Source organism: Labeo rohita, chromosome 16 (genome assembly GCF_022985175.1).
Source record: "Labeo rohita strain BAU-BD-2019 chromosome 16, IGBB_LRoh.1.0, whole genome shotgun sequence".
Taxonomy (NCBI): domain Eukaryota; kingdom Metazoa; phylum Chordata; class Actinopteri; order Cypriniformes; family Cyprinidae; genus Labeo; species Labeo rohita.
The window spans coordinates 23,007,592-23,027,993 of record NC_066884.1 but is presented as its reverse complement, the minus strand read 5'-3'; the positions used below and the strand labels follow the sequence as shown (position 1 = coordinate 23,027,993).

At 35.2% G+C, this 20,402-nt stretch overlaps 2 protein-coding genes across 2 annotated transcripts in view; both read left to right on the top strand.

Annotated features, from left to right (window-relative positions):
• ephb6 (eph receptor B6) overlaps window positions 1-7,070 on the top strand; it is a 67,961-nt gene extending 60,891 nt beyond the window's left edge. Inside the window, 5 exon segments of the mRNA XM_051132239.1 lie at window positions 1,381-1,599; window positions 1,771-1,920; window positions 2,851-3,035; window positions 3,117-3,272; window positions 5,695-7,070. Coding sequence (XP_050988196.1) covers window positions 1,381-1,599; window positions 1,771-1,920; window positions 2,851-3,035; window positions 3,117-3,272; window positions 5,695-5,800 — 816 coding nt within the window. The 3' untranslated portion in view covers window positions 5,801-7,070.
• A 2,875-nt stretch (window positions 7,071-9,945) lies between these two features.
• On the top strand, window positions 9,946-20,320 carry trpv6 (transient receptor potential cation channel, subfamily V, member 6). Its single transcript, XM_051130816.1, has 18 exons — window positions 9,946-10,405; window positions 10,545-10,606; window positions 11,513-11,673; window positions 13,891-13,988; window positions 14,070-14,192; window positions 14,276-14,416; window positions 14,542-14,640; window positions 14,730-14,905; window positions 15,010-15,156; window positions 15,317-15,396; window positions 17,342-17,477; window positions 17,566-17,652; window positions 17,737-17,813; window positions 19,116-19,281; window positions 19,374-19,440; window positions 19,518-19,786; window positions 19,867-19,973; window positions 20,062-20,320. Exons 2-18 carry the CDS (start codon window positions 10,553-10,555, stop codon window positions 20,318-20,320), a joined length of 2,247 nt encoding a protein of 748 aa, XP_050986773.1. The 5' UTR covers window positions 9,946-10,405; window positions 10,545-10,552.
• The last annotated feature ends 82 nt before the right edge of the window (window positions 20,321-20,402 follow it).

Genomic DNA, 20,402 nt, shown 5'->3' with positions numbered 1-20,402 from the left:
AAATAAGGTGAAAAATAAATGAAATAAATTATTATACATTATTATATTATTATATGTGATTTTAAAAAGAACAAGATGAAAGTGGAGAATGAAGAATGGGCTTTTTTGTCAGGGTAAGAAAAATGGCAAGATGTTGAATTTTATTACATTTAATTTCTTATTTATATGTATATATATATATGAAACAACTTATTGTATTATATGTCATTTTAATATTCTAAAATATTATTTAGAAAAGGACCAGATGAAAGTTAATTAAAATTTTTGCAGACATAAAAGATGCCTGTTTTAGGGCACTCTAAAATCAATTTTATTTTTTCCCAAATTCCATTTTATTTTATTTTTTATTTTTTTTCAAATTCCATTTTATTTTTCTGGATTCCGTTTTTTCCATTTTATTTTTTTCTAGACTCTGTTTTAATAGTAATAATAATGAAATAAAAAATCAATCAAAAAGTATATGTAATTTATTGAAATCATGACACTTACACAAATAACAGCAGTTTATGAAAAGCCCTGTGAATTTTTTTTTTTTTCATTCAGTTTTATTTTCACCAAATTCTGGATTTTCAATTAATTCCATTTTAATGGTTTCATTAAATTTTAATAATCAAAAGCATCTCTAATTTATTAACTAGCTATTTATTTATTTATTGTTAATTTTCTGTGTTTTGTATTTACATTTTTCTTGTAAATAAACTCTGGTAAACAATTTATCTTGTAAATATTCCTTAATAATAATGTTTTAATAGTCATTTTATTATTAGCAGTAAGAGTATCATTACATTAAGTAGTTTATTTCTGTCACAGTTTCTTCAAGTTGCTGTGAAGACCTTTAAGTTTCAGTTTGTGATATGACGATTTTTCTCAAAAGAAATGGCAAAATACTCATGAAATGACTCTCAAACCAGTTCTAGAGATAGTTTATGTGTACACATTCTCATATATTGAGGTGGCAAACACCGCTAGCATCATGTGTGCTTCAGTATGTGTGTAGTAAATGAAACTGTTTGTCCATGATAATTATAAAATAAATAAATAAATACAAGAAAAAAGTTTAATCAAATTATTGCAGAATTAATGGAGGTTGGCCCCCTGGATGCTTTTGTCATAGAAACAAAAAAGGCTGGAAAATCAACTAAATTTTTAAATAATTTTTAAGTGAATAAAATATATTATTATGTAAGAAAAAATGACATTAGGAAAATTAATATATAGGAACATATAGGAAATTAAATTAAATGATTTGTATTTATATAAATGACATATATTATTATGTATTTTTATAATATGATATTATTTAAAATGACAAGATGTTTTACATTCATGTATGAACATGTATGAAAAATTCAGTTAGTTTTTTTTTTTTTTTTTTTAAAGGAAAACGAGGATCAGTTCAGCGTGTTGCAGCTGGTAGGCATGGTGAGAGGTGTTGGAGCTGGAATGCGTTACCTTTCAGAAAGGAATTTTGTCCATCGTGATCTTGCAGCTCGGAATGTTCTGGTGAATTCAAACCTGGTTTGCAAGGTGTCTGATTTCGGACTTTCCCGCTTAATGAGGGGTCTGGACCACAACATGCCCACCTACACGGCTTCACTGGTGCGTCATATTCTGTAAATGTACAAAACACTATTTAAATTGATATGTAAATTCATTTCATTTTCAGTTCTTTTCATTCTTGATCTGTTGAGGGTTTTTTTTTAGCCCTCAACATCTTTGTTAATTTGTGCTGTCATTGCGTCTGATTGAATTATTGCCTCTGTCTTTCAGGGCAGTAAGATCCCTGTGCGATGGACAGCTCCTGAAGCTTTCCAGCATCGTAAATTTAGTTCAGCGAGTGACGTCTGGAGTTTCGGGATACTCATGTGGGAGGTTATGTCATATGGAGAACGTCCATACTGGGACATGAGCAACCAAGAGGTGAGCACTAAATCCCATGCAGTCACAAAGCAATTAAATGAACCAAATGTACACTAGAGGGAGCTATTAGAATGTTTTATTATGTTTTAACTTGCATAAACAAACTACAATATAGTACAGTGTGTGTGTTTGTGTGCAGCTCACTGCTTGGGATTTAAGTCTGCTGTACGATGAGAGTGTGACATTTAGCAGTATTTTCTTTTTTAAAAAGTTTCTCTTTTAAAGTTTTTAGTCCCTAGCCAGGAGCTCAATGAGTGTGTTTACATATTGACAAAAGAGTAACATTAAATCCCTCATTTTTCATCTGCTTGGAGGAAACTAAAGTACTTTTCTCAATCTTTTCTTCAAAGGGATTTCAAAGAATTAATCAATAAAGAGCTCTAAGACATCAACCAAGTCAACCAGACTTTGATTTGCAGCAAAAAGAGCATTTGAACATTTAAAAACAAAAATACTGTGAAGCAAATTATGCAATACAGTAAAAAAAAAACAAAAAATTAATGGTGTAATATAAAACTTTTGCACTGTGCTAACATTACTAACTTACTAAATATTTTTCCCATCATATTCCTCTTTTCTAACTCTTTTCTGTTTTTCAGTTCCTTTTTCCTCCAGATCACTTGTCCACTAGCTTCTTTTGTATTTCTGTCTCATACATTAAATACTTGACTAAGACCATGTACACACTGTAACATTTCCGTAGTGACAACCGTATTTATAATAGTAAATCCCATAAATGATCATTGTGCTTGTGTACAAAACATGAATCACTTTGATGACTGGCATAGCAACATTCTGTCATCTTGGATGTTTGGTATCCGCTATTTTTGACCAAGGTTATGTTACAGCAACCAAAGATTTATGTTCTGTAACTAAACCAGGCTGTAGAAGGTTGTAGAATGTGTTTATTCTCTCTCTCTCCCTCTGTAGGTGATGAAGGCAGTGGTTGATCAGTACCGTTTACCTGCGCCAAACGGTTGTCCTCCGGCTCTTCACTCTCTAATGCTGCAGTGCTGGCAGGCAGACAGACAGGACCGGCCAGGCTTTGATTCTCTCCTTTCGTCCCTTGACCGTCTCATACGCCACCCTGCCTCCCTAAAAGCCGAACACAGCCGGTGAGTTACTTAAAACTACATTTACCACATTATATTAACTGGTAATATTGTTTCATTTTAAAATATTCTGCTCTTTCTTAGTCCCACCCAGCCACTCTTAAGCCCAACCCCTACTGACCTGTCAGCTGTGACGACAGTTGGTGATTGGCTGACAGCTCTAAAGATGGAGCGGTATAAAGATGCATTTGAGAGAGCACAGTACCACAGTCTGGAAAGAGTGAGCATGCTCACAATGGAGTAAGTTAAAACACACATTTCATATTAGTTTGTCCACCATATACATATGTTACAGAAGATTTTTTTTTTTTAATTTCTGTCAATTCTTCTTACCATTCCTTGTCATGCCTGCCACATCTCAAAGTAGTGTTTAAAGAATTAGTTCACTCCAGAATTCTTCAGTTGAAAAGAAATTAAGTTTTTGAGGAAAACATTCCATGATTTTTCTCTACGTAGTGGACTTCAATGGGCACCAATAGGTTGAAGATCCAAATTGCAGTTTCAGTGCAACTTCAAATGGCTCTACACGATCCCAGCCAAGGAATAAGTGTCTTATCTAGCGAAACAATCAGTCATTTTCTAAAACAAAATAAAAATTTTGTATATTTCTTTACCACAAATGCTCATCTTGCACTAGCTCTGTGATGCGCGTCTATGACTTCACACATTACATAATCAAGTTGGAAAAGTCACGAGTGGTTAGTTCTTCGTCTGTGTACTTCGGTTCAAAAAGGTAGGGTAGGGTTAAAAACATCTCATTTCCACCTTAAACTTCAAAATTGTCTGACATCGTTTTTTTTCCTTTTTTGTAAAGGCCGTTTGACTTTATTTGCATGTTCGCTTTGTAAACACTGGGTCGTTACTTCCACCTACATCACGCATGACCGAGTATTTGTGGTTAAAAAGTATATAAATTTGTATTTTTGTTTAGAAAATGACAGATTGTTTTGCTAGATAAGACCCTTATTCGTCGGCTGGGATTGTGTAGAGCACTTTGAAGCTGCCTGCAGTTTGGACCTTCAATCCGTTGATCCCCACTGAAGTCCACTATATGGAGAAAAATCCTGGAATGTTTTCTTCAAAAACCTTAATTTCTTTTTGACTGAAATAAGAAAGACATTAAAATTTCGCATGAGACAGGGGTGAGTAAATTACCAGGAAATTTTAATTGTGGAGTGAACTAATCCTTTAATAGCATTCTCTATTGTACAACTGTAGTATTTTTGGAGTAAAATGGCCAACACATTTTTACTTGCTATGGCTAATTTCACAGCATTTTATGCATTGTAAATACACCCAATTCAATCATATTTTCACATTTCTTGAATACTATATTTTCTTTCTTTCTTTCTCACTTTCCTTCTTTCTCTTTCTCACTTTCTTTCTTTATTTCTTTCTTTCTCACTTTCCTTTTTTCTTTCTCATTTTCCTTCTATCTTTCTTTCTCACTTTCCTTCTTTCTTTTTTTCATATATCGCATCTCATTTCATTCTTGACACTGCCATCTCGTTGTTAAACAAGTACAGTAACTTTTTCAAAAACTCAAGAAGCCTCTTATGGTCACCAGGGCTGCATTTTTAATTTTTTTTGTATTGTAAAAACTGTGATAATTTTTGTTTTCAGGATTCTTTGATGAATAGAAAGTTCAAAATAGACCATTTATTTATATTTAATCTTAAATACATATTTATCGCAAAGTTGAATTTTCAGCGTCATTACTCCTGTCTTCATTCAGTAATATGCATATTTGGTGTTAAGATTTTTTTTTTATCATCATCTGTTGAAAACAGTTGTGCTGCCTAATATTTATGTGAAAAATGTGATACATTTTTTTTTTTTTTAAATCACAATAAAGTTCAAAGGAACAGCATTTATTTGAAATAGAACTTCTGTAACATGTGAATTACCTAAAGGGATATTTTACCCAAAAATTAACATTTATTTCTGTCATTAATTACTCACCCTCATGTTGTTCCAAATCTGTAAGACCTTCGTTTATCTTCGGTGCACAAATTAAGATATTCTGGATTAAATCCGAGAGCTTTCTGACCCTAGACAGCCACGCAACTGACACGTTCAAGGCCCAGAAAGGTAGTAATGACATTGTTAAAATAGTCCATGTGACATCAGTGGTTCACCTTCATTTTTTGAAGCTATGAGTATACTTTTTGTGCACAAAGATAACAAAAATCACAACTCGATTTAACAATTTCGTGGTAGTTGTGTTGCTGTTTATGCAGGGTCAGAAAGCACTCAGATTTCGCCAAAAATATCTTGATTTGTGTCCCGAAGGCAAACAAAGGTCTTACGGGTTTGAAATAAAGATGAGTTTTTAAAGACAGAATTTTCATTTTTGGGTCAACTATCCTTTTAACTGTCAATTTTGATCAATTTAATCCATCCTCGCTATATATATATATATATATATATATATATATATATATATATATATATATATATTTTTTTTTTTTTTTTTTTTAAATGTTATTTTATTTGTATTTTAAGACTAAAGGTCTGAGTTACCTATTGGTTATTTATTTATATTTAAGTGTAAACAATAAGATCTATCCATAAAAAATGTATTTCAGTTGAAAAAGCATTCATTTACAAACACATATTTCTGTGTGAGTGTTGTGAATCTAATGCATTACTTTTCTTTCAGGGATGTTCAGGCTCTAGGAGTGAATCTGCTCGGTCATCAGCGAAAGATCGTAAATGCAGCGAAACAGCTCAGGACACACCTCACTCAGGGACATGTGGAGGTCTGATGCTTCCCACATTGCGTTGACACAGCAGTGCATGCTGGGAGATCTAGTCCACAGCCTGTCGCAGCCCACAAGAACACTGGAATAGAGATAAGGATGACAAAAAGAGCCTTGAGTGAAAAAGACGAGTCTTATTATTGAATAATTTGCCCATCTGACCCACCCTTCCTTGCTGAACTGTCGTCTTCCATATTCTACTTTCGCTTACTCCCTCCTTCAGTGTTGCACTACCTCTCACTTTCTTATCAGTTCATTACTTACTGGCATTCAGTATGAACTTGAGCCTTAAGAACACAAAATGAAAGCTCCTTCACAATCAGTTGCAAGGACAATCAAGAGACTTTTAAGTGGATGGTAACTGACTGTTATGTCTTTTTTGGCATGTGTGGTCAAGGGCACTAGATGTTTTATTTTTCAACTATACAACCAAACATTAGTCATATTGATCGATAAACCAAACCCCACCACAAGGACACCACAAAAAGTAATGTTTCTAATCAGTGTTTTGCTTTGTTTTTTCTGGAAAGCAAGACACAAACTTAAAAATAATAATAATTTGCACTGTATGCTTTATGTACAGATGTATAAAGTGTTGTATAATCATACAATGCTTACAGCAAATCATTCAGAGACACAAAAGGTAAAGTTTTTGCATTTTGCAAGTATCAGTCATACACTGCGGCCTCTGTAGTTCACTGCTTACCTGTGAAAAAGACCTGTGATGTTCCATCAACTCACCTGTGACCATCGTTTCACATACAAAAGCACATCTGTGCTACTGTGAGCCAATTTCCCTCCACCGATCCTAGTCCTGTCCACTAGCAGGCGTGTTCCTGTAAAAATTACTGTTTCACCCCTGAAACAATGTAGCATAAAGTCACACTGTAATATATGAGCATTGTGAAGTAGGTGTTGCAGTAAATGTGATTGATAGGTGAAGTGAAAGAGAGAGAGATGTGCTCCTTGTGTATACTGTGTGTATGAGGGTGTGTGTGTGACAGATTTACAGTACGGATGAAACTGTTTGGTGCTGCTGGAAAAAAAAGTGTGTGTTTGGATGTGTGAATGGATATCTGTGTGTAAAAAAAAAAAATGTATAAAGGGAGTGTATAATCAAGTGGATGTATATTTTAATCTTTTTGATTGTACAGTTGTTCACCACTGTTCCACTACTGTCCAAATTTGTAAAATATATATGATTTTGTTTAAAGATGCCTACTGTGTTTGTTTACATGAACAAAAAAGTGTGTACTCATCACGTTGCTGAAATGTCCTCCTTGTTTCCCATATGCAGCACGGAGTCAGCAAAATGGCACATATCAGACACCGATCAGTGCATGTCAGCTTTACCTGGAAGTGGATGAGATTCTCAGTATGAGATCAGAGTATATGATCCGATAGGGGTAATGAACACAAAGTAGTCCAGGCATGCACAAAATAACTGCTTTAAATTAAAGTTAAAATGTGCTGTGTGAAGTTGTTTTAAACAGGATTTTGGCAATTTGCATAATTATAATTATTCATGCATGTATTCTGAGAGATGGCATTAAGTATGTGCACACACACACATATATATATATATATATATATATATCAGAATCAGAATCAGAATCAGATTTTTAATGTTTATTAAAGACATCTCTTCTGCTCACCAAGCCTGCATTTATTTGCTCCAAAGTACAGCACAAACATTAACATTTTGAAATATTTCTACTATTTAAAATGTGTTTTCTATTTTAATATATTTTAAAATGTAACTAAATTTACATTTTACGGAATTTTCAGCATTATTACTCCAGTCACACGATCCTTTAAAAATCATTTCAATACTCTGATTTGCTGTTCAAGAAACAATTTTATTATTTCTATTAATATCAGTAATTAAAAGTAATTTTTTCAAGATTCTTTCATGAATAGAAAGATCCAAAGATGAACATTTTAAATGAAAAGCTTTTGTAACATACTCTATTCCATTCAAAAGCTTGGAGTCAGTACTTTTTTTATAATTTATAATTATAGAAATTAATTCTTTTATTTAGCAAGAGTGCTTTAAATTGATGTGATGATAAAAGCATTTATAATGGTACAAAAGATTTCTTTTTGAGTTAAGTGCTGAACTTTCTGTTCATCAATAAAACCTGAAAAAAAATCTCATCTGTTTTTAACATAATAATAATAATAAATGTTTTTTGAGTAGCAAATCAGAATATTAGAATGATTTCTAAAGGATCATGTGACTGTCAAAATACATTCCCATAGACAGCAGTTATGTTAAATAGTAAAAGTATTTCAAACTGTTACTGTTTTTGCTGTACTTTGGAGCAAATAAATGCAGGCTTGGTGAGCAGAAGAGACTTCTTTAAAAAACATTAAAAATCTTACTGTTCGAAACCTTTTGACTGGTAGTGTGTGTGTACATGTAAAATTATATTTCAACTAAATGCTGTTCTTTTAAACTGTCTATTCATCAAAGAATAATTTAAATTCCTTAAAAAAAGAAAAAAAAAATGTTGACAATTCACAGCAGTTAAAATATAGACTTTTTTTGTACAGAAAAAAAATTGTACATATGCGTCAGCTACCCTTATATGTTGCACAAAACATGCACACCCTCTTGTTTTGGTCGCTAAACAAGTCCTGTGAATTGCTGCTGATTATTGTGAACATGTGCTCGGACAGTTTCACACGTACTGTAACATATAAGTTAGTGAAAAAACATCCTGCAAAAACTTGCATTATTGCAAGTGCAATACTGAGCAAAACTCTGCATTCTTGCTACAGTTTGACCTTGGTGAACTTAACTGCAACTGTTCATTAAATTATTGCAACACAATAAGTTGTTTGCAATCATTTGTGGCAAGCAAGATGAAATCACACACAATAATTTGCACATGGAAATCTTACAGCATCTTACAGTAAATAAAACACAACATGCTGTAACTCTAAAAGAAGTCAAAGTAAAACATACCTTGGGTATTAGGTTATTCTCTGAAGCTCTAAAATAACACACAGCCAATATGTGTTTTTAAAGCAAAACTAGGCATGACTGAGTCAACTGGAAGAAAAAAAACATCCATTACTTCACAATATGTGGTCTAAGTAGCATTCTATAGATAGTATCCCATACTGTGTTTCTGAGCCATTTACACAGGCCATTTAAAACACTTTTGACCAACCATTATGACTCATGTACCTGACCATCAAAGAGGATAATTTGTCTTTTACACCATCCAAACTCACCTCAAACCAGCCCTTTAAACTATAGTTAACAGCATTTATCCAGATGTAAAACTTTTGCAGATGTATACATTCAGTGTTGATACGGAAAATATATCAGGTTTCACTGACGTCCCCACCAACATGGACCTCTTGGTTAACCAAAACACTTATTTCTTCCTTGTGATGTAAACATACAATTAGGCCTTGTTTTTAGGCCTCTGGCCTCTGACCACTATGTATTATGAGTTAAATTACCCTATATTACACAGCCACTCTCTGATGTTGTTATTGCATTTAATGTACTCTTAATCCCAAATTTTTCCCAGCAGTGTAAGCAGCTGCAAGCATTTTTTTCTAAAAATCTAATTTTTCACCTGCTTAATAAGACCCAATAGAAAGTTGCAAATAATAAAGTTACATTTATTTGTTTAATTACTATACAGCAGTTATGGCGAAGTCAGCATATATAGCCACTGTCATAGTTTACAGTCACGAAAAAATGTTGACGTGAATTTTATTTTATGTGGATATAATATTTTTAAAGATATTTAAGAAAGAATCTCGAACTAAAAAACGAATTTTTGGTCACAAATGTTATTGGGTACAGTGTTGCCAAGTCCGCGGTTTTACCGCGGAATTGGGCTACTTTAACACTGTTGCTGCGGGTAGTTTTTGATGTCCGCGGGTTGAAGCGACGCCAATAACGGCATATTTATCCCCTGAAATACGAATTTACCAAGGGAACCCCGAAAAAAAACGTGTATTTTATCCCCCAGAATGCGATTTTTAACTGGGGACCCCCTCAAAATGCTATTGGGCTAGTTTTGAGCAGCAATTGAGCGGGTTTTTATTGCAAAAACATGGCAACCCTGATTGGGTCGATCAAAACAATATACCGAAAAACGAACATTTCTGAGCGCGTCAAACTACTCGGCGGTTAATTACGTCGTTTCGTATTTTACGTTAAACTAGATTTAACGTGTTTCGCTCGTTCAGACGGCTTGACGGATTTTTTTTTAGTTGTTTACTACAGGTTAACATCTTGGGACGACGTGCAAAACATCATTAGGCGACCTTCAGTGGGGCAAAACATAAGTGGTCAGTCCTGTTACGTTGAAAGACGTGAAAACAATCACGGAATAATCCTGAAAACCGGTTTATCCCTTGACCTGGTGTGGTGGTATCTGTCTGACCAGTCCTTCGCCACATTACTGAGAGAAGTAGCCTTGTAGTCTGTTTGCTGGCTGTTACAGGGAAAGACCCTTTGGTTTTGTGCGGATTTGGGACTGAATGGTCCAGTGTTACCGTTGAGCGGAGGAGAACAAACGCTCGTTGATCGGACGTTGGGCCCTGGACCTCAAAACCTAACGTTACCGCGCTTCAATAAAGGTGAATGTTCCGGCCATTGAAGGTTGTTTGGAATCATCTAGAACATCCTGGTATTCGTCAGCTGGTTTGGGACAGGTTTGCTGTACGTTTATCTGACACAGTGTTTTTAAAAGTGTTGACTGATATGGTTTTGTTTCAGGTACAAAGATGATGGGTCACGACCGATTATGGACTACGGACCAATCTCGCAACTCCATAGAGGTACATAGTGATAAACCCATTGATGTCCACTTCGGTCGAAAATTATGTTTAAGTAAAATAATAAAACGACCATTATTTTAAAAAAAGAAAGAAATCCAAAGAAAATAAGACATCTTTAATAGTAAGATTCAAAGTTAGTAATTAAGTTGTTAACATAACACTTAGGCTATATTGTGCTAACTACAAAAAAAATATTTAACACAACTGTCCCAACTACATTGGGTCACTTACTGGGCACCTACACCTCTCTGGATGCTTTTCTACTGTCCACCTGTGTGACGTCCTCCACCCTCCTTTTTAGACTCAGCTATAAGTATAAATACTGATGTCAGACTGCTTTCCTTTGTATTGTCCACTGACAGTCAAGCAAACATGCTGCACATCAATTACTAAAATAAACACTGGAATAACATATTAGGATTTTTGCAAGGTAGGTGAATATTGCTTTGAATGCTGGCATCCTTGCTACAGTATTGTAGCAAGTGCATATTAACTGATTGCTATGTTATGAAAGTGGATAGTGGGTTAAGTGGATGTTTTTCTGCATTTTTAAAAAACATTGGAAAAAGAAGAATGTTAACCTAAAATGTGCTTCATATGTTAAATCCTCATATAAAATAGTAGTAAGTTGTAGTAATGGTAGTAAAATATATTCATATTTTAAATATTTTGAATCATCATATATTCATTAAGTTACATCAACAAAACAAATTTAAGGGATTAGAATATACAAAAACTCATTTAAGTTGTAAAAAATCTTTTTAGTTATGATAAACTATATACTGATTTTAAATAAAATGTTGAATGTGCTGATGAGGAGGGAAACCACTGCAAGAATATGTTTTTGAAAATCACTTTTTTTCTGTAGTTTAACTTATTTTGACAATGTCGATTTCTTCTTGCCAGTCTTTTTGGTCTGAAACGCCTCCAGAAACCATGTCACCAGCCATCTCCAGAACTGCTGCAAGCGAGATAAACCATTGGTGGAGCCAACTGAAGTTCCGCCTTCAGCATAGAAAAGGATGGAACGAAATGTTGGATGAGACCTTCCTCACGCAGAACAAAAAGTAAAGAATTAACTATTATCAACATATTAAATAAGAAACTAAATTTTCATTTCAGACAAGGAAGTGCTAGTGCTTGGTAGACAGTAAAACAATATTGCGCTTGTAAGTTCAGGTTTTAGACTTTTAAACTAGGTTTTGTGTAAACATACACATCGTATTTTGTCTGGCTGTGCTTTAAAGGGATAGTCCACCCAAAAAAATGAAAATTCTATTATTAATTACTCACCTTCATGCCGTTTCAAACCTGTAAGACCTTCGTTCATCTTCGGGAACACAAATTAAGATATTTTTGATGAAATTCAATAGCTTTCTGACCATTTTGAAGATGAACGAAGATCTTATTGGTTTGAAACGGGTTTCCATCCAAAATTGCAGATTTAACTTACGTGCCAAATTGGAATATCGCATAAAAATATTTTCAAATGTCGGTGCCGATAGCCTTGTAGCACTTCTGATCTGTCCTGTTGCAATAACGACAAAAATGACAAAAATAAATCTTAAAAAAAAAAAAAAACATTTGCGAATAAACAGTTTCCATCCAATGAATCTTAAAAAAAAAAAAAATCGTCACTTCCTGATAATCAGTCCTTTGGTTAGTCAAGTTATCCCATCGTATAGCGCGAAGTCACACAACTTTATTGGTGCGCATGGTGAAATGCATTTCCATCTACCATTATCCACATTAACCCTTTTTCGCACGTCAAAAATCATCTCAAGTGAGTGTAAAAACTTTTTCCGAATGTTGGTGTTTCCGTTACTTGTTTCCGAAGCAATCAGTGTTGCCAACTTAGAGTTTGTCGCTAGATTTAGCGACTTTTCAGACCCCCTTAGCGACTTTTTTCCAAAAAAAACAAATCTTATTTCATTTCTAAAACTTTCCGGCACTGCCGCATGAGCACAAGGTTGTGCTTTTCCAGTGCGCACACCTCTCTCTCTCTAGCTGCATCTGCTCTGTTCAGTGAGTGACAAAAGAGCAGTGCTTTTAGTTAAAAAAAAGATATTCTGTTGCTTCTAACTATTTTACATGCACGTGTAAAACCAAAATCACAGCACAGCCATTGTCTTAATCGTATGTGCATTTGATTTCATTAGAGAATGTTGTGATCAGTGTTGGGGAAAGTTAATTTTTAAAAGTACATTACAATATTGGGTTACTTCCTAAAAAAGTAACTAATTACATTACTTAGTAACTTTTTGGGGAAAGCAATGCGTTACTTTACTTTTGCAATATCTTGAGATATTTTTGTTTATTAGTATGGTTGAATTGGATCATGAAGGTCGGCAGCAAAGACATTGGTTAATAAAATGCAATTAAATGCATAAAGGATATTTGTATTATTTAACATATTTAATTATTGAAGGTTTGCGTCATATTCTGAGTTGAATTTCACTGTTTTTGTTCATTTTGAGGAATACTGAATCTGTTTTTTTGTGAGTGAGATGAATTAATGCATGTTCACATTTATTCTAGAACTAACATCTTCCTCCCGATTTCTCTCAACATGGGGACAGGAGAACTTTTAATCAATAAATGGGGCGGAAGTAACTGCCGTTACTTATTTGAAAAAAGTAATTCAGATATTTTCTTGTCATTTAAAAAGTAATGCGTTACTTTACTGGTTACTTGGAAAAAGTCATAATATTACGTAACTTGCGTCACTTGTAATGCGTTACCCCCCAACACTGGTCGCGATTATGAATCAGGATTTTAGTTTAAATTAGCCTAATATCTTCGAGAGCTGGTAATGTCTTAATGGACCGCGTTATAGTCAATATTTCATATTCATCCCATTGGCTAACAATAAAATATATCAATATATCTATGCAATATATGAATGAAAACCGTTTCATTGAGAATTTGGCTGCATTATAATGTTGTATGTAGAACATATTGACGAATATGCTAATTAGCGCATGACATCATCTAGCGTCATTTGGCGACTTTTCAAGCAGGGTTTAGATACTTACCATTAAAAGAAGTTGGCAATACTTCAAAACAGGGTGATGCATATACAGCTAATGACAATGTTTTCATTTTTGGGTGAACTCTTCCTTTAAAATTGTATATGACTGCTTCTGTGCCAACTTTGCAGTGTAATATTTTAACAGTGTTATTCGAAGGGAAATTTAAGTTCAGTCTAATGTCATGAATCAGTGAAAACGTCCTGATTTCAGCTCCCACCTGCAGTTGTAGTCACGTTTCTTTATGTTCTGCAGAGTACATGACATCCCCCTGTTTTCCGCCACTAAGGAGAATAATGCGGCCTGTATAAAGAAACTGCTTGATTGTTCATCTACAAATATCTTTGAGAGAGGTAAACCACATTTGTTTGCCTGGCACACTGAATGACAAATACAAAGTTTAATGTGGATCTGACATTGGGCGTTCATTCTAGGTGAACTTGGAGAAACGGCTCTGCATGTTGCTGCGATGAATGATAATCTTGATGCGGCTCTGGCGTTAATGGACGGAGCGCCAGAGCTCATCAACGAGCCCATGACGTCTGAACTCTACCAAGGTGTTTATGTAAACAGCAAAAACGCCCTCAAACATTTAATGCAGTTTGATAACTATCTCATGAATGTATGCTCTGATTGACAGGTTTAACGGCCCTTCACATTGCTGCTGTTAACCAGAATGTTAACTTAGTCCAGGAGCTGATAAAAAGAGGAGGTGATGTGGCGACACCCAGAGTCACAGGCATGTACTTTCGCAAAAGAAGAGGAGGACTTCTGTACTTTGGTGAGATGGATGTTTCTATTCTAGTATTTAGTTTTTGGAATTAGGTCTAAATATATTCAAATATAATAGGTTGTAGTTTCCCTTGACTGGTACAAAAAATGCGTGCATAAATTGTGTGACTGTAGGTGAACACATCCTGGCGTTTGCAAGCTGTGTGGGTAATGACGAAATTATATCCTTGCTGCTAAAAGCTGGAGCTAATGTCCGGGCCCAGGATTCTCTGGGTAAGAGAAAATATCCTTCTGGCCTAATTAGTTCTTTGACTCACAATGTAATATTTATATTTGCATCTGCTGATGACTCTCATGAACAGGTAACACCGTCCTTCATCTGTTGGTTCTGCAGCCCAACAAAACAACTGCATGCCAGGTTTTTGATCTGCTGATGTCACATGATGCAGATCTGGACCCTGCTATTCCTCTAGACATGGTACCCAACTACAGAGGCCTCACGCCGTTTAAACTCGCTGCGAAGGAGGGCAATCTTGTGGTACGAGAGATCTCTTCCTAAAGCATGCATCTAGAATGCAATTGCATTGTAGCATTTTGCAGCATTTAAAGAACGCTGGGTAATGTTTTTGTGATGTTACGCAGGTCTTCCAGCACTTGGTTAACCGCAGACGGATTATTCAGTGGAGTCTGGGACCGTTGTCCTCCAACCTTTATGACCTTACTGAAGTCGACTCCAGGGAGGATGACCTCTCAGTGCTTGAGATCATTGTCAGCAGTCAGAAAAGAGAGGTGTGTAAATGTGTGCAGGACACAATATCAAACAGAACCAGAAAGACTATATGCTTATCTAAAAATGACCAGTAGTAACAGACCAAATCAAACTCCTGTAGCTGGGCTATATTTAGTTCATCTCTTAACAAAGTGCTTTGTGTATCCTCTCTCGTCTCAGGCCAGAAGGATTCTTGAATTGACTCCAGTTCGACAGCTCGTCAGACTGAAGTGGAATCTGTATGGGAAACATTACTTCAGGTACCTTACTGTCACATACTATAAAGAACAGCATTTACTAAGTTGTTATTATTAAAAAATAGTATATATTAATATATAATTAATGTATAATTAATAAACCGTTTAAAATTTAACACATTTTTTGTCATTTTTACTAGTTTCAGTCAAGTGAACTACTGATATATATATCTACATTTCTTAAATGTCTTGGACTTAAGAATTAACAAAATTCAGATTTTGTGTTTGTTTATTAAAAAAAGATCAAAAAGAAGGCAACAGGTTTGTCTATTTTAGGTCAATCAATGAAATTTTATGGTGAAATATATTATATTATATTATTCCCTGGGAATAATAACCACTGATATATAATATTATAATAGATATCAGTTATATAGATCAGTAAATTAAACCCATGTCCTTGGCATTGGCAGCACTGTGCTTTACTGTTTCTTGTACATATTATATTATATTATATTATATTATATTATATTATATTATATTATATTTAGGGCTGTCAGTTTAATGCGTTAATTAGTTATGAAAAATAACACAATTAAAATATTTTAACCCAGTTAATGCGCTGACCCCGCCCCCAGACCCGTACGTCATCTTATATTTCATATAGTTGACTGTTGACAAATATGATGCAGGGCAACAACTCCATAAATGCAGTTATGCCCTAAAATTCAAGATTTTGGTGCAAAAAATGTGCCTGTATGTGGTTTGTCTCATATTTATACATCACATATCGCACAATATCAAAAGGACAACAAGAGCAATATGATATGACTGCTGATTTTGTCCCGATCTATCACAAACTTAAATGTAATTTTATACAACAGTTCAGTGTGTTATATATTTTAATATTATGTGTTTTTGCTCAATTTTGCAAAGAACATATTACCTTTGAAGTTCGAATGAATCCGTGTTTTGAACGAATCATATGAATCAGTAATACAAAGGCCCATTCATAAAGAAAGCCACTTGAATGACTCAGCCCTTTGAACAATCGAATGAACGAATGACTCATAAAGACATTTACCGCCACCTGCTGGCAGATTTAGTTTTTTATTTAGAGTGTCATTTCTAGGGGTGTAAGAAAATATCGATACACGTTTTGTTTGGCGATACTGTATCGATTCTCAAAAATGGAATATCGATATTTAAAAAAAATAAAATCATACAAGATTCATGACAGTTGCTTCGTTTTGAGCGTATATCCTGACCGCTGGATTGCTGGATGAATGAATGGTTCATGCTCCCGCCTTGGTGTAAAGTGCGGCGTCATTTCGGCTTTTGAGGTAACGTTCGCTCCAGGACGCGGCGAGCAGCGGAACCGCCGTGCGGCCACCACCCGTCTTTGCAGCAGAAGCGCCCCGTGCAGTGGTTCCGCTGCTTGCCGTGTCCCGCGAAAGGGCCTTCGCGCCGGGCGCGGTGGGTTAGCCGCTTTCTTTCGTGGTGGGGCTGTTTTGTGCAGGTGAGGCGGTTCTCGCGTCGCGGTCTCGGCTATTGCACGCGGAGCATAATTACAAACTGAAAAACTTGCGAAATTCTCAGAACAAAAAGGTTCTCAGAATGTCCAATATCTGTATTTAAGAGATAACACTTTTGTTTTCTTTAGGAATCCTGCAAGCACTTTATTTTTTGTTGGTATGTTGGTAATTCTTAAGTTCAGATCAAAATGATCTGACATGGTTACAATTATAAATTTAAATTGTAAAGCAGGGTCTAAAAATATATATGGTAAAATATCTACATGAAAATGTAAGGAAATGTGACATACGAAAGTTTAAAAGAACATTACATTATGTTGTGCCTGTTTTTCTTTAGCTGACTGTTTTCCTCATATTCAGCTTTTTTTTTTTACTTTAATAACAGTGATGTGCTATGACGCCTTACACAAATAAGAATCAAAGTTCATGATTTCAGCCACACTGATGATGTTGCTCTGTTGATCTGTTTGCAGGATATTGATGCTGGTGTACCTGCTGTATATCAGCATATTCACTTTGTGTTGTATAAACCGCCCCCTGCAGGACATTCCTGAGAATTTCACCAAAGCAGACAACGACCGAACCATAAAACTACAGAAGAGCTTTACGGTGTGAAGAGTTTTTATTTTTGCGTTTCTGTACGTCAGAGCAACTTTATTTATGTCTGCAAGAACTTACTGTGTTATTGTATGTTTAGGAGAGCTATCGGACCTATAAAGATCACCTGCGCTTAATTGGAGAAATTATCAGTGTCATAGGAGCCATCGTTATTCTGCTGATAGAGGTCAGCAAAATTAGAAATATTATATAATGACATATAAAATATTATTGGTGTTATGCCTTACTTCTTATATTGAATTATTTTCAGATTCCCAGTATTTTGAGAGTGGGGGCTAAACGCTATTTTGGCCAGTCTGCCCTTGGAGGACCCTTCCATGTCACTTTGTAAGTTCATATTGTTAAATACAATATATATAATACATAAGCAATAAGCTTCGAAAGTCACGACTGAAGGGCTTTGTTAAGCACAAGTCTTCAGTATCACATAGTTCTTCAGAAATTATTCTAATATGCTCACTTGGTGCTCATGAAACATTTGTTTTTATAATTTTTTTTTCTAGTTTCTTTGATGAATAGAAAGTTCAAAAGAACAACAGTTATTTAAATGTTTTTATTTGATTAATGCGTTGTTGTTGATATATGGTCTCATATGCTGTCAAATCAAAAAAAAATAAATTTTTTAGATATATTTTTAACAATTTGACAATATAAGTAGTTTTTTAATATATATATAGGACCCTATGAAATATGTTTTCCCAAATTCATTTTTTTTCTTTTTCATTTTTCTAGATTCCGTTTTTTTCCTATTTAATTTTTTTCTAGACTCTGTTTCAATGGTTAAATTAAATTGTATTAATCAAAAAGCATGTCTGATTAATTGAAATCATGAAGCTTACACAATTTACCAGCAATTTCTTAAAAGTTGAATAATAATTACATTTTTAATTACATTTTTTTTTCTCAAATTGACTTCTATTTTACAAAATGATTTCATTAAATCCTAATAAACAAAGTTATCTTTAAATAATTTTATTTTTAAAAAAAATATTAAAATAAATACATTATGGTAAATAGTTTTTCTGGAAGATATTCCATAAAAAACAATGTTTTAATAATAATTTTATTACTAATAGTAGTACTGTTATTACATTCAGTAATATATTTCTGTCACAGTTTCTTCAAGTTAGGCTGTACTTTTATTTTGACGGGCTGCTGTGAAGACTTTTAAGTTTCTGTTTGTATATGATATGACGGTAGTTTTGGTTTTTCTCACAAGAAACTGTAAAATGCACATGAAGTCACACACACTTTATTGTGTGTAATAAACTAAACCGTGCGTCTGCGCCATTCATTCACACAGAGACACGTAGAACATGCAGGATTCATATTCAAATAGTATTTTGCGGCTTAATATTTACAAACACTGGTCCATATTGTGTTGTTATTGTGTACTGACCTACATTTGATTTATTTATCCAAAATGTAACAAATTCCATTTTTATGCCTGGATTCCACGATTCCATCTGTTTTCTGTATTAAGAAAATCATAGGGCGCTACACAGAAAATATAATACAGAAAAAAGGAGGTTCCTCGCAAACATTTGAAACCTGCATTATCATGTTGAATGAAAAAAGTTTGACTGCATGCATTCACGCAAACTTTATTTCCTTGCGTTTCTGTGGCAGAATTAGCTACGCAAGTCTGGTTGTGATTTTGTGTGTGCTGCGGACCACCGGAATGGCAGAGGAGCTCGTGCCGATTTCTTGGGCTTTGATTCTTGGCTGGTCCAATGTTATGTACTTTGCCCGAGGTTTCGAGACGCTGGGACCCTACGTCATCGTGATTCAGAAGGTGGAGTGTTTAGCTGAGGCAGCCTCTCATTCTTGTCGGTTCATAGACCCAGTATAGCTTTATAACGTAGACGCGTGAATGTTCTTTTGCAGACGATATTTGGAGATATGACGAAGTTCATGTGGCTGTCCCTCATTTTCCTCATTGGATGCTCTTCTGGTTAGTTCAAATACAGGACGCTGGTATTATATGTGAATTTGTAACGTAAATAATGGTTTCCTTGTCTCCTTCCTCAGCCGTATGGATGTATTACATGACTCAAGAATCTTTAGCTGTACCGCAATACCGCTCGTTCCCCATCACCGTCTTCACTCAGTTTGAGCTGAGCATCGGTCTGATAGACTTGCCAGTGGACCATACGCTCTACACCCATCCAGTCGTGCACTGTGTCCACATCTGCTTCAGCGTGGTCTCTTACATCCTCCTGTTCAACCTCCTGATCGCCATGATGAGCGACACACAGTGGAGGGTCACCCAGGAACGTGACGAACTCTGGAGGACCCAGGTTAGTAGCGAAGCTAGTACAGCCCCACAGCAATTGTTCTGGAAGCATGTTGGGTGAAAATCGGTTCTCTCTGATCGAAGGTGGTGGCCACTACTCTGATGCTCGAACGGAGGTTACCGTTGCGCCTGTGGCCGAGACTGGGCATCTGTGGTTTGGCCTTTGGCCTTGGAGAACGCTGGTACCTCCGGTAAGGAATCACAATTCCAATACAAAAGCATCGCTAAACACTCACGTGTTGATGAGTCTTACTCATTCGCAATATCTCGCAATTCCAGAGTGGAGGATCGCAATGACCCGCTGGTGCAAAAGATGAGACGCTACATTACCGCATTCTCAAAGGACGGAGAACCACCTAAGGAGAAGGCGGAAACAGGCAAGCCTGACCCTGGAAATAATCAACCAGAAGCCAATTTGGATGTGAAAAGCAGGCCTAGAATCCAGAGGAGACCTATAAAATGCTGGCAGCTCATTCGGCAGAGTATAGCATCTGAAAAGGAAGAAAATGTGGATTCCGAAGATATCAAATATATCTAAAAATGCCTCAAAATCAAGTAGCAACGTTTGGGTGATATGACATTCCTAATATTTAAGGGTTTTTGTTAAGTTATTTAGTGTT